General features: G+C 37.2%; 2 protein-coding genes across 2 annotated transcripts; both read left to right on the top strand.

Annotated features, from left to right (window-relative positions):
- The first annotated feature begins 4,077 nt into the window (after positions 1-4,077).
- Positions 4,078-4,692, top strand: LOC138348697 (uncharacterized). Its single transcript, XM_069298270.1, has 2 exons — positions 4,078-4,261; positions 4,358-4,692. The coding sequence occupies exons 1-2, from the start codon at positions 4,078-4,080 to the stop codon at positions 4,690-4,692; spliced, it is 519 nt and encodes a 172-aa protein (XP_069154371.1).
- A 4,512-nt stretch (positions 4,693-9,204) lies between these two features.
- LOC138348698 (uncharacterized) lies at positions 9,205-9,903 on the top strand. Its single transcript, XM_069298271.1, has one exon. The coding sequence runs from the start codon at positions 9,205-9,207 to the stop codon at positions 9,901-9,903; it is 699 nt and encodes a 232-aa protein (XP_069154372.1).
- The last annotated feature ends 4,023 nt before the right edge of the window (positions 9,904-13,926 follow it).

Genomic DNA, 13,926 nt, shown 5'->3' on the forward strand with positions numbered 1-13,926 from the left:
GGCATTTTGGGTAGAAAGGGCCGAAATTGCCCATTGAACAAAATCTTGCTCCACCCGGTTCAAACCTAGGTGGGAGCAATGATTTAATTTGATTTATTTTGTTTGGTGAATTAATTTAATTAATTAATATGTAATTACTTATTTAATTAAAGGAAAAATCAGATTTTGAATAATAATATTAATGATATAATAATAATAATAATAATAATAATAATAATAATAAATAATTTATAATGAGGAGTCCTAGTTTAACTAAGTCTTCAGCTAACTCTCCTAATCCGAATCCACTCATTCTCACGTGTTTCTCTACTCCTCTCTCACTTTCACGCTTGTGCATTCTGTAAAAAAAGAAGAGAACAGAAATAATAAAGTTCACTAAGAACTTAAATGCTAAAAAACTCAAAAGAAAAGTTAGTGTAGAAATGTAAAACAAAACAAAGTTCTTGATGGGACTGTGCTTGAAGTTTCGGTGGTGAGGCTTGGTTTCGTGTGAAACTGGCAGCATTTAAACAAGTGTCGAACGACATTAATGTATGGGTTTCTCTCCTAGACTCCTTTATCCAAGAGAATTTCCTTTCCATGAATTCAACGAACTTTGTAACTAGGATTGTTCCCGTTCTTGTCAAACTCCTTATCCCTAGTATTCTTTTGATTTCAATTTGAAAAGGTTTGAGATCTTTTTTTTGGTATGTTTGTTGGTAGTTTAAGTAAGAAGTGTCATTTTAGTGATAATATGTTCATGATTATGTGTTAGAAATGGTAAGCATGTTAATTTATGCCAACCGAAAGTATGTGAAAAGTGATGTTAGTGTACATGTTTGTGTAAATCATTATGTGCAAAAGTGGTGTAATGTTGATGGATTTAATGGTAATAATTGGCGAATATAATTATGAAAAAAATATACTTAAAGATGAACCAAATGATACATGAAACGTCCTAAGATTTAATGAACAAATGATGATAACAAGGAGCTGAAAATAGTGAAAAATTTCCAGCATTTGGTAGGTTGGGTTCGGCCATTCAAAGTGGTATCAAAATGCAATGAAAAATGAATCTAAAATAAGTGAAATCACTAAGGATTGAACCCAAGACATCATTATATGAAAGATACAAAAAAATAAACAAAAGATTAAGACAAAAATGGTTTGGAAGAGACTAAATTTCTAGCCTGCTAGAAGTTGTCGTCTCGGCCAACTTTTTAAAAAATGAGCTTCTTTTAAATTTTTTTTATAATGTGAGGTCATTGGGGATTGAACCCATGACTTCACTAAATGAATCGTTCGTGAGAAAAATTCAAGAAAAAAATAAATGTGGTGAGTGGGGATTGAAACCACAACCTCTTGCATGGATGAGAGAGTTAGGAGAACAATAAAGGAGAAAATAAATATGGAGAGTGGGGATTGAACCCACAACCTGTTGGATAGGTGAGAAAGTTAAGAGATAAATTAAAAGAAAAAAATGAATCGTGGGGGATTGAACCCACAACATTCTTGATTTAAATGAAAAAGAGGAGGAGAAAAAGAAAAGAAATATTATGGGGTTGATGAGGATCGCACTAGGGTCCCCCAAATATGAAAAATTAAATTATCAAGTTTAGAATAAGATCAAGTGTTGTCCAAGGGATTCAAATTTGGTTCCCTTTCCCAATTTCGTATTTACACATAAGTCATACATAAGTAAATATTTGATGAATGTTGCCTCTAAAGATCGAAATCAATATCTTGGCATAACTACAAGATGCATAAGTCTTGTAGCACATAATCTTGGGTAAACATAAATCACTTAGACAAACTATAAATGAAGCCTCATGGCTTGTATGTGTGGACTCATAAGTCTAGCATACGTTTAAAAGTAGGTGAGCCTAAGATGTATGTGATGAAATGATGTAACCCTAGAAGGGTTAAGTAAGAGTGTGAAACACAATAAATGGCCAAGTGTATTGGTATATGATGAAATGAACATTCATGTGAAGGGGTGAGTAATTATGAAAATCAAATGTGTTAAAGTTAATAAATGAGGTGACAGTATGATAAGAGGTTAATGTGAAAGATGAGACCAATCTCAAATGAGCATTAGTAAATGTTACTAAAACGTACTCACCTATGAGAGTGTAAAGCTAATGAAGAGACCAGTCCCTGTGAACACTCTAATGAAAGTATTGAAGTTAATGCACACTTAATACTAATTATGAGATGATAAATCATCTAATGAGATATGACGTCCTCATGCTAGAACCAACTTCCATGATGTATGAGTTGAATGTAATGGAACTTTATACTTAGCACCGATAGGCTAGCTATGAGTGGTGATGCCTTCCTTCGGGAAGGGTGGAGGTTCTCGTAACTCCATTGAGATGAGATTGTCCGGCATGCCAGGTATAGGCCTCCTTATATATCCTAGTCTTTGAACCTATACTGCCAATATAGGGATCTAGCATGGTTCAATTCCCTACATAAGCTAGCATGTTTTGGTTCACATTGGTCGGTGATTCCACCTCTTTTCGGTGTGGGGATTACACACTGGATTTCATGCTACTCACATGATCTATGTCGGTTAAGGTTAAAGTTCCCAAAGAAAAAATGAGGCCAGCCTCAACGAATGCACATAATGAAATGAACGATACGAAGATGTTAGGATGAGATAATCAAGAGGTGAGCTAGACTTAAGTAATAACACTAGGTTATTCTTGGTCATTTCACAACGAACCCGATGAGAGTCTTAAATACATCCTAGGTAAGATTGGTGGCTGCACTAGTATATGAAAGAATGAAAATCAAGTACGTATGAATGAATGAAGCAGACTCTATGCTTGTTAAAGAAGGCTCCCTAGTTGAGGTCCCATATGTTGAGCCCTTATTTTGGGATGTCCTAATGTCAAGTCCAAGATTCCGAGGTCTCATGGCATATGAAAGAATGATATGAACTATGTGATATGATATGTATAATATGTTATGTGCTGTTTGTAAAATGATAAGTATGATGATGCATGTTACTCTCATGGCATGACTTTCCTAATCCGAAATTGGCAAGTCCACTGAGTTGACTTTCCATAATTTATATCGATAGGAGAGAGATCTTCTTAATCATGCATGTCTTTGGTGTCTGCTTGCATATACCTTAGTACAAATGTGTACTAATCCCATACAATTCTATACTTGTTGGTGCAGGCACATGCGGACGCGATAGCTTATAGTACGACGTTACAGCTATCCGGACGTGGTGCATTCATCCGGATTTGGTAGGCCCTCATGCTTTTGAGGATGTTTGCCCATTATATTCTAGCTTAGATATAGAATTGAGTTAGTAGAGTATGTTCCACTAGCATTTCTTTCTTATCTTATTTCAGACATTGTATTGGTGCCATTTTGGCAAGTATACACTTGATGTAGTATGGAACTATTTCTTTCATTTGATTATCTTAATATTAGATTGGTTATTTTGAACATTTATGGTTTTAAGTAGAATGTCTTAAATGAATGTTAAGTAACAAAAGTTTCAAATTTTCTGCTAAATTAACCTAGATGAAGTAACGGTAACGTATGTAGGCTTGTCTGCGACCTTTGAGAGTTCAACAATGCCGATCTCGTCTAAGGTCTAGACTCCGGTCGTGAAAAAGTTGGTAATAGAAAATTAGTTTTAATTCCTAGGATAATAAGTTCATATCAACCACATCAATTAGTTTCTATGTCATGGTAGTGAAGTGCACCACTTTCTTGAATTAGAGACTGCATGATGTGTAGGAAAATTCCCTTCTTCTGATCTTATCATGCCTTATCTAATGCCTGATTTCTTGCTGTTAAAATCATATATAACATCAACTCTTGAGATTCAGAAAGATGAATATAAGGATAAACGCAGGCGGAGAGATTGGAGGAGCAGCTACCGAAGTAAACAAAGTTCCTCCCTAGGGTCCAACTGCTGAAATGGAGATACCTGTTAACCTAGCTTGGTTGACAGATGGAGAAGTAAGGAAAACCCTGGTACAGATGGCCCAAGTAATCACCTTATAATATCAGGCTATGAAAGCCGAGTCAGAGCAATAAGGTGTTCCCAGGAAGAACCCACCTGCCAGCACCATGGATAGTAGGTTAAGGGACTTCACGAGGATGAATCCTCACGTTTACACTAGATGTAAGATTGCTGAGCATCTCGAGGAGGAGTGTAGGGAAGTTATGTTGCATGACAGCATGGACCTTTCTAGGCTTATGGTCCATGTGCACCAAGTGGAGGAAAGCAGGAAGAGGAAGCACACTAGGGCAGGTAACATGTAAAGGCAAACTGAGGAGAATTTTTCGAGGAAGAGTAGAACTGAAATCACAGATAATATTAGGTTTATAAAGGGACTCTCCCACGAAGGGGAGTCAAGTTTATTCAAGGGTCGCTATGATAGGGATTTCGAGCCCAAAGTTAAGAGAAACAGTGAAGTAGATACACCTCAGGAGAGGCCACCATGTAGGAAGTCTGACAAACTACATGGAGGAGAGTGTATGATGGGATCTAACGCTTGTTATAGTTGTGGAAAACAGGGTCACATGATGAAGGATTGTTCGAATAAGAGAGGTCAAGAAAATAAGAAGGAGAAAGTTCAGCCTAATAGTCCAAGTGAAGAGGCTCCAAGGAGGCAACGATTCTTCGCACTCAAGTCTAGGGGTGCAAGGGAAGGCACTTCTGGTGATTTCTCGGGTGCATAGCCTTTATTAGTATTTCATGAGTTTGAATGTGTACGATTTTAAGCACTAGTATGAAGTTAATATGTTTGGGTCATCGTGTTGGTTGCTGATTTGTGTGACTTATATGTTTACTTGTGTTGTATCCTTGGACGAGACTAGTTTAGGAAAGAGTTCCTTAGTATATTAATGTGAAGCTGCTAGTAGGTTTCAAATATGTGCACCACCATGCTAATAGTTGAATCAGATACTCACCAATAAAAAGTAATGAATTGCTTATGTATACATATGTTCAATAGAGGAATGACTTGTTGCTAGTAAAGAGTTGTGTCATTCGGGGACGAATGTTCCTAAGGGGGGATAATATAACAACCCTAAAAATTGATATGCTAAGTAATGCTTAATGTGTCTAGAATGCCTACGATTAGACCAGGTTCACACGGATTGATGCGCGTAGAATCAGACCTCTGAACCCTTGCGACAGCCAAGTCAACTAACTTTGGGAGTTAGTTGATCTAGGAAAGGTTGGGTCCAGCCATGTAGGGCTCTCAAATATGAAGATTTACTCGGATGAGTCTTTACCGAACTTAAAAAGGTAAAATCTTATGTTTGGAAGGTCTAGGGGTAAAATGGTTTTTCCAGGATAAGGGTAATATGATAATTATCCTAAATATGCAATTAATTATTTAATTAATAAGATGGAGGGGAATTTTGGGTAGAAAGGGCCGAAATTGCCCATTGAGCAAAATCTTGCTCCACCCGAGCTCGAACCTAGGTGGGAGCAATGATTTTATTTGATTTATTTTATTTGGTGAATTAATTTAATTAATTAATATTTAGTTACTGATTTAATTAAAGGAAAATAATATTTTGAATAATAATAATAATAATAATAATAATAATTATATATAATAATAATGATAATGATGATGATGATAATAATAATAATAATAATAATAATAATAATAATAATATTAATAAATAATGAGGAGTCCTAGTTTGACTTAGTCTCCACCTTACTCTCCTAATCCTAATCTACTCATTCTCACGTGTTTGTCTACTCCTCTCTCACTTTCAGGCGTATGCATTCTGTAAAACAAAAGAACAAAACAGAAATAATAAAATTCATCAAGAACTTGAATGCTAAAAAACTCAAAAGAAAAGTTAGTCTATAAACGTAAAGCAAAACAAAGTTCTTGACTGGATTGTGCTTGAAGTTTCGGTGGTGAGGCTTCATTTCGTGGGAAATTGGCAGCATTCAAACAAGTGTGGAACGACATTAAGGTTTGGGTTTCTCTCTTGGACTCTTTTTTCCAAGCGAATTTCCTTTACACGAATTCAGCGAATTTTTAAACTAGGGTTGTTCCCATTCTTGTCAAACTCATTGTCCCTAGTATCCTTCTGATTTTAATCAGGAAAGGTTAGAGATCATTTTGTTAGTATGTTTGCTGTTATTTTAATGTGAAGTGTGATTCGTGATAATGTGTTCATGATTATGTGTTTGGAATTGTAAGCATGTTAATTTATGCCAACCGAAAGTATGTGAAAAGTGATGTTTGTGTAAATGTTTGTGTAAATCATGATGTGCAAAAATGGTGTAATGTTGCTGGATTTAATGGTAATTCTTGGCTGATTAACCATGAAAAAAATATACTTAAATATGCACCAAATGATTCATGAAACATCCTAAGATCTAATGAACAAATGATGATAACACAGAGTTGAAAATATTGAAGAAATTTCCAGCATTTGGTAGATTGGGTTCGGCCAATCAAAGTTGTATCAAAATGCAATTAAAAATGAATGTAAAATAAGTGAAATCACTAAGGTTTGAACCCAAGACAACATTACATGAAAGCTACAAAAAAATAAACAAAAGATTAAGACCAAAATGGATTGGAAGAGACAAAATTTCCAGCCTGCTAGAAATTGTAGTTTCGGCCAACTTTTAAAAAAATGAGCTATGTTCAAAAAAGTTTTAAAATGTGAGGTCACTGGGGATTGAAACCATGGCCTCACTTAATGAAAATTTCATAAACATTCATGAGAAAAATGCAAGAAAAAAAAGATGTGGTGAGTGGGGATTGAAACCACAACCTCTTGAATGGATGAGAGAGTTAGGAGAAAAATACAGGAGAAAATAAATGTGGAGAGTGGGGATTGAACCCACAACCTGTTGGATTGGTGAGAAAGTTAAGAGATAAATTAAAAGAAAAATAATGAGCTTGTGGGGGATTGAACCCACAATCTCCTTGATTTAAATGAAAAAGAGGAGGAGAAAAAGAAAGGAAATATTATGGGGTTGATGGGGATCGAACTAGGGTCCCCCAAATCTCAAAAATGCAATTATCAAGTTTAGAATAAGATCAAGTGTTGTCCAAGGGATTCAAAATTGGGTTCCCTTGCCCAATTTCGTATTGACACACATAAGTCATACGTAAGTAAATATTTAATGAATGTTGCCTCTAAAGATCGAAATCAATATCTTGGAATATTAAGTCTTGTACCACATAATCTTGGGTAAACATGAATCACTTAGACAAACTATGAATGAAGTCTCATGGCTTGTATGTGTTGACTCATAAGTCTAGCATACGTTTAAAAGTAGGTGATCCTAAGATGTATGTGATAAAATGATGTAACCCTAGAAGGGTTAAGTAAGAGTGTGAAACACAATAACTGGCCAAGTGTATTGGTATATGATGAAATGAACATTCATGTGAAGGGGTGAGTAATTATGAAAATCAAATGTGTTAAAGTTAATGAATGAGGTGACAATATGATAAGAGGTTAATGTGAAAGATGAGACCAATCTCAAATGCCTAAGTAAATGTTACTAAAATGTACTCACCTATGAGAGTGTAAAGCTAATGAAGAGACAAGTCTCTGTGAACACTCTAATGAAAGTATTGAAGTTAATGCACACTTAATACTAATTATGAGATGATAAATCATCTAATGAGCTATGATGTCCTCATGCTAGAACCAACTTCCATGATGTATGAGTTGAATGTAATGGAACTTTATACTTAGTACCGATAGGCTAGCTATGAGTGGTGATGCCTTCCTTTGGGAAGGGCGGAGGTTCTCGTAACTCCTTTGAGATGAGATTGTCCGGCATTCCAGGTATAGGCCTCCTTATATATCCTAGTCTTTGAGCCTATACTGCCAATATAGGGATCTAGCAGGGTTCAATTCCCTACATAAGCTAGCATGTTTTGGTTCACTTTGGCCGGTGATTCCACCTCTTTTCGGTGTGGGGATTACACACTGGATTTCATGTTACTCACATGATCTATGTCGGTTAAGGTTAAAGTTCCCAAAGAAAAAATGAGGCCAGCCTTAAGGAATGCACATAATGAAATGAACGATACCGAAGGTGTTAGGATGGGATAATCAAGAGGTGAGCTAGACTTAAGTAATAACACTAGGTTATTCTTGGTCATTTCACAACGAACCCGATGAGAGTCTTAAAATACATCCTAGGTAAGATTGGTGGCTGCACTAGTATATGAAAGAATGAAAATCAAGTATGTATGAATGAATGAAGCAGACTCTATGTTTGTTAAAGAAGGCACCCTAATTGAGGTCCTATATGCTGAGCCCTCATTTTGGGAAGTCCTACCGTCAAGTCCATGATTCCAAGGTCTCATGGCATATGAAAGAATGATTTGAACTATGTGATATGATATGTGTAATATGTTATGTGTTGTTTGTAAAATGATTAGTATGATGATGCATGCTAGTCTCATGGCATGACTTTCCTAATTCGAAATTGGCAAGTCCACTGAGTTGACTTTCCATAATTCATATCAATAGGAGAGAGATCTTCTTAATCATGCATGTCCTTGGTGTCTTCTTGCAAATACCCATACTTAGTACAATTGTGTACTAATCCCATACAATTCTATACTTTTTGGTGCAGGCACAGGCGGACGCGATAGCTTACAGTACGATGTTACAACTATCCGGACGTGGAGCATTCATCCGTATTCAGCAGGCCCTCATGCTTTTGAGGATGCTTGCCCATTATATTCTAGCTTAGATATAGAATTGAGTTAGTAGAGTATGTTCCACTAGCATTTCTTTCTTATCTTATTTCAGTCATTGTATTGGTGCCATTTTGGTAAGTATACACTTAATGGAGTTTGGAACTATTTCATTTATTTGATGATCTTAATATTAGAATGGTTATTTTGAACATTTATGATTTTAAGTAGAATGTCTTAAATGAATGTTAAGTAACAGAAGTTTCAAATTTTCCGCTAAATTAACCTAGATGAAGTAACGATGACGTATGTAGGCTTGTCTGCGACCTCTGAGAGGTCAACGACGCCGGTTTCGTCTGGGTTCTAGAATACGGTCATGAAAAAGTTTGTATATGAGCATTTGGTTAAATTCTGAGAATAATAAATTCACATCAACCACATCAAGTTGTTTCTAAGTCATGGTAGTGAAGTGCACCACTATCCTGAATTAGAGACTGCATGATGCATAGGAAAATTCCCTTCTTCTGATCTTATCATGCCTTATATAATGTCTGATTTCTTGGTGTTAAAAGCATATCTAACATCAACTCTTGAGATTGGAGGAGCAGCTGAAGTAAACCAAGTTCCTCCCCAGGCCTCAGTTGATGAAATGGAGATGCTTGTTTTCCTATCTGGGTTGACAGATGGAGAAGTAAGGACAAACGTGGTGCAGATGGCCCAAGCCATCACCTTACAAGCTCAGGCTATGATAGCCCAGGAAGAGCAACAAGGTGTTCCCAGGAAGAACCCACCTACCAGCACCATGGATACTAGGTTAAGGGACTTCATGAGGATGAATCCTCCCATTTACACTGGATCAAAAACTGTTGAGGATATCGAGGAGGAGTGTAAGGCATCTATGTTGCATGATAGCATGGACCTTTCCAGGCTTATGGTCCATGTCCACCAAGTGGAGGAAAGTAGGAAGAGGAAGCACACTAGGGCAGGGAACATGTCAAGGCAAGTTGAGGAGAATTTTTCAAGGAAGATTAAAACTGCAATCAGAGATAAGCCCAGGTTTATAAAGGGAATTTTCCACCAAAGGGAGTCAAGTTCATTCAAGGGTCGCTATGATAGGAATTTCGAGCCTAGAGTTAAGAGAAACATTGAAGTAGATAAACTTCAGGAGAGGCCACCATGTAAGAAGTGTGACAAACTGCATGGAGGAGAGTGTATAATGGTTTCGCATCCATTGCGTCTCCATTGACTACTTTTACCCTAAAAAGTAAAAAGTTTGAGTGGTTGGAGGTATGTGATACGATCTTCCAATTGTTGAAAGATAGGCTTACTTCCGCTCCGGTGTTAACCTTACCGGAGGGTACAAAGAGTTTTGTGCTGTATTGTGACGCATACCGAGTGGGTTCAGAGAGTGTGCTTATGCAAAGCAGGAAGGTGATAGCTTATGAATCTAGGATACTAAAGGTACTGGAGACAAATTACCCACTCATGACCTTGAATTAGCGGCCGTGGTGTTTGATTTAAAAATTTGGAGGCATTACTTGTATGGGGTTCATGTGGATGTTTTTACCGATCATAAGGGTCTCAAATATGTGTTTACCCAAAAGGAGTTAAATATCCGACAAAGAAGGTGGCTTTATTTGTTGAAAGATCATGATATGAGTGTCCTTTATCACCCCGGCAAGGATAATGTAGTTGCGAATGCCCTAAGTCGGATGATTATGGGTAGTGTATCACATCTTGATGAAGCCAAAAAGGACCTAGCAAGGGAAGTGCATAAGTCTGCTAGGTTGGGGCTGAGGTCGGAGAGTTCTCCGGATGGGGGTGCCCTTGTTCATCATAATTCTGAGTCATCTTTAGTGGTTGAGGTGAAGTCCAAACAACACCTTGATTTATCCTTAATGGAGTTGAGCAAAACAGTTCTTGGCAAGTTGAATGAATCATTCTCCTTAGGAGGGATGGTGTATTAAGGTACCAAGGGAGATTATGTGTTGATGTAGATGGGTTGAGGATAGGATCTTAGAAGAAGCACATGGGTCCCACTACTCAATTCATCCAGGGTCGCCAAAAATGTAGCATGACCTAAGTGAAATATAGTGGTGGGAAGGTCTAAAAAGGGACATAACAAAATTTGTCGCTAAGTGTCCGAATTGCCAACAAGTAAAGGCCGAACACCTTAGGCCGGGTGGCTTACTACAAGAGATGCAAATTCCGACTTGGAAGTGGGAAGACATCAATATGGACTTTGTAGTAGGTTTACCCTGGACCCAAAAGTCCTATGATTCTATATGGGTGGTTGTGGATCGATTGACTAAATTCTATCTCTTTATTTCCATCAAGTCTTCATATTTGGCGGACGATTATGCAAGAATCTTCCTAGATGAGATTGTGTGCCGCAATGGCATTCCATTATCCATTAAGTCGGATCGGGGCGCACAATTCAGATCTAGATTTTGGAGGTCGTTTTGAAAAAGGGTTAGGTACTATGGTGAAGTTGAGCACCACTTTTCATCCCTAAATGGATGGTCTAGCGGAGTGTACGGTAATAACCCTTGAAGATATTCTTAGTGACAGTATTACTGATTTTAAAGGGAGTTAGGATAGGCATTTACCTTTAGTGGAGTTTTCCTAAAACAATAGTTTTCATTCATCCATTTACATGGCTCCCTATGAAGTCTTGTATGGTAGGAGATGTAGGTCTCCTATTGGATGGTTTGGAGTAGGTGAGCCATCGCTTCTTGGTCCCGAGTTGATTTATAAGACTTTAGAAAAGGTTCATATCATAAGGAACCGGTCGCAAACGGCCTATAGTCAGCAAAAGTTTTATGCCGATAATAGGAGAAGGGATTTGGAGTTTGAAGAAGGTGATAAGGTGTATTTGAAAATTTCAGCAATCAAAAGGGTGGTTAGATTTAGCAAGAAAGTGAAATTGAGTCCTCATTATGTGGGTCCCTATGAAATCATGCAAAGGGTTGGTAAGGTTTCCTATGAATTGAAACTTCCTAATGAATTAGCTTCGGTTCATCCGGTTTTCCATGTTTCTATGTTGAAAAAGTATATCTGTGATCCCGAGTCCATTCTTCCTATTGAGGGTCTTGCGTCAAGGATAACCTTTCTTATGAGGAAGTTTCGATTCAAATTCTTGATAGGCAAGTCAAGAAGTTAAGGAATAAAAAGGTTGTATCCGTAAAAGTGTTATGGAAAAAACAATTAGTTGAGGGTGCTAGATGTGAGGCCGAGGCTGATATGAAGTCCCGTTGTCCTCATCTTTTTGAGAATTAAGGTTAGACGTTCTTTTTTAATTATATAATTATGACTAGGATATGCGGTTTCTTTATTTTTGGTGAAGTGGTACAAAATGTAATTTTTGAAAACTCACAGTAAGTTTTACAGTGAAGTCACTGTAGTATTGCTATTAAAAACTTGAAATTTTTCTTTTTGCTTGCTTTGAGTTATTTATGCATTTTGATATGATGAGTCTTCATGAAATGATAGGTTGCATGTTGTTAAGTTGAACTTTATGCTACTTGACTCATATAATGTATGTTGAGCTCATAAGTGTTGTGAGAAGGAAATGCCTCATGATGAAGTGTTTTGAGATTTATGTGTAGTAATATGAGTTTTGATATTTGCCTTGTTGAAATGTCATGATTTATGTTGATTTGATATTGTTGATTGGTTGGGATGATCGTCTTGGGTCTATTCCTTCCTTCAAAAGAATTTTAATGTCATTCGGGGACAAATGTTCCTAAGGGGGGATAATGTAACACCTTAAGACTCATTGTAAAGCCTGACATAGGTGTCATAAAGTCTAAACATTGTTTTTAAGTCCATTTTAATGAATATAGATCATTTAGGAGGTTTAAGAACCAAAACGTCCAAAACATCCGGGAAGTTGGTTCAAAGGGATGTTAGTGTGCCTTAGCCTTTTTGACTAACTTTTAGGAGTTAGAAATAAATGAAAATGGGTGGAAAGGTAGCTAATAGCTTTTTGAGTTGTTCCATGGTTGAAACGTCTGGGTACGACTTCCGAAGGACCAGCCAAGGGACCTTGAGGAGGACCCCTACAGTTTGATGTAACACTGCCCAGCAGTGTGCATCGACGGGGCACACGATGGCTCGTGTGTGGATCGTCGGGGCGTCGATGCTACCTTCGTCCCACATTTAGGCTGGCGGAGAAGGTCTTTTCTCCTGCACAGATTCTAGAATCATCGACGGAACACGGAGGTGCAGGCTACGGTCCATGTGTGGATCGATGGGGCGTCGATGCCACCATCGTCCCACACTTAGAAAGATAAAGAAAAACTCAGCCTACACCATCCTCTGACCAAGCTTATGTATGGGCTTCACGGACCATCAATGGACCAACGGTCCGTCTATCGAGGTCTGCAAATTCCGGCATGTTTTCAATTAAATTCATTGAATTAATTAAGTGGTTTAGGGGCAATAGCGGATTAAAGTAATACTAATTAAGTGTTTTTAGTCCCACCACAAATACCCTCAGCCCTCATTAACCTAAATACAACTCTCAAAATAAACTCTCTTCCTTCTCTCTTATTTCTCTCTGTACGTGAACTCACCATTGAAGGCTAGCAAGAACTACGGTTTAGGGGATGGAAAGGGACGAATTCACCATTAGATTGTTGACAGATCATTAAGGTATGAGTTCTATTCACCTTTGAGATCCTTTCCTCAAAGGGTTCCTTCAAAATATATTTCAAAAAGTTGAGTCTTCTTATGGGTTTCATCCAATTACGAAATTGAAGTTATGGATTGAGTTGTTAATGAATTCATAGGGTTATATTGGGTATATTAACATGTAATTCAACTTTTCTGTGTTAATTGTTGATGATTTGGTCCAAATTCAAGAATATGATCCTCTATCCCTAACCCTAGGTAGTGATATTGACCTATATTGAATTGTGATCATTCAATTGCGTTGGTTGTTGATTTGATTACTATCCTATGGTGATATTATGATTAAATTAATATGAATTATAGGACTATCATGTTAGTTCTTGAGATGTTATTTTTGTTATGAATTATAATGTGAAATTAGCCTATGTACCTTGTCTCAAGTTGTGATCTAAAGATGAATTGTGTTATAGAGATGCAATTGACTTTGTTATTCTATTGGTTATCATTGTGTGATGATGTTACTCCCCAAGTTGGGTTGAGTTAGGGGTTGATGGTAAGAACTTGATGATAGACTATGAGGAAGACTTGGTAAGTCTTAGAATCTCTATCTTTACTTCCAATTGTGATTAATTGT

This window comes from Solanum lycopersicum, chromosome 5, assembly GCF_036512215.1.
Source record: "Solanum lycopersicum chromosome 5, SLM_r2.1".
NCBI lineage: Eukaryota > Viridiplantae > Streptophyta > Magnoliopsida > Solanales > Solanaceae > Solanum > Solanum lycopersicum.

Coding starts and splice junctions, on each gene's coding strand:
- LOC138348698 (XM_069298271.1), top strand. CDS start 9,205: ATGTCTGATTTCTTGGTGTTAAAAGCATATCTAACATCAACTCTTGAG.
- LOC138348697 (XM_069298270.1), top strand. CDS start 4,078: ATGGATAGTAGGTTAAGGGACTTCACGAGGATGAATCCTCACGTTTAC. Junction 4,262..4,357: donor GAGGAAGCACACTAGGGCAG/GTAACATGTAAA, acceptor TCTCCCACGAAG/GGGAGTCAAGTTTATTCAAG.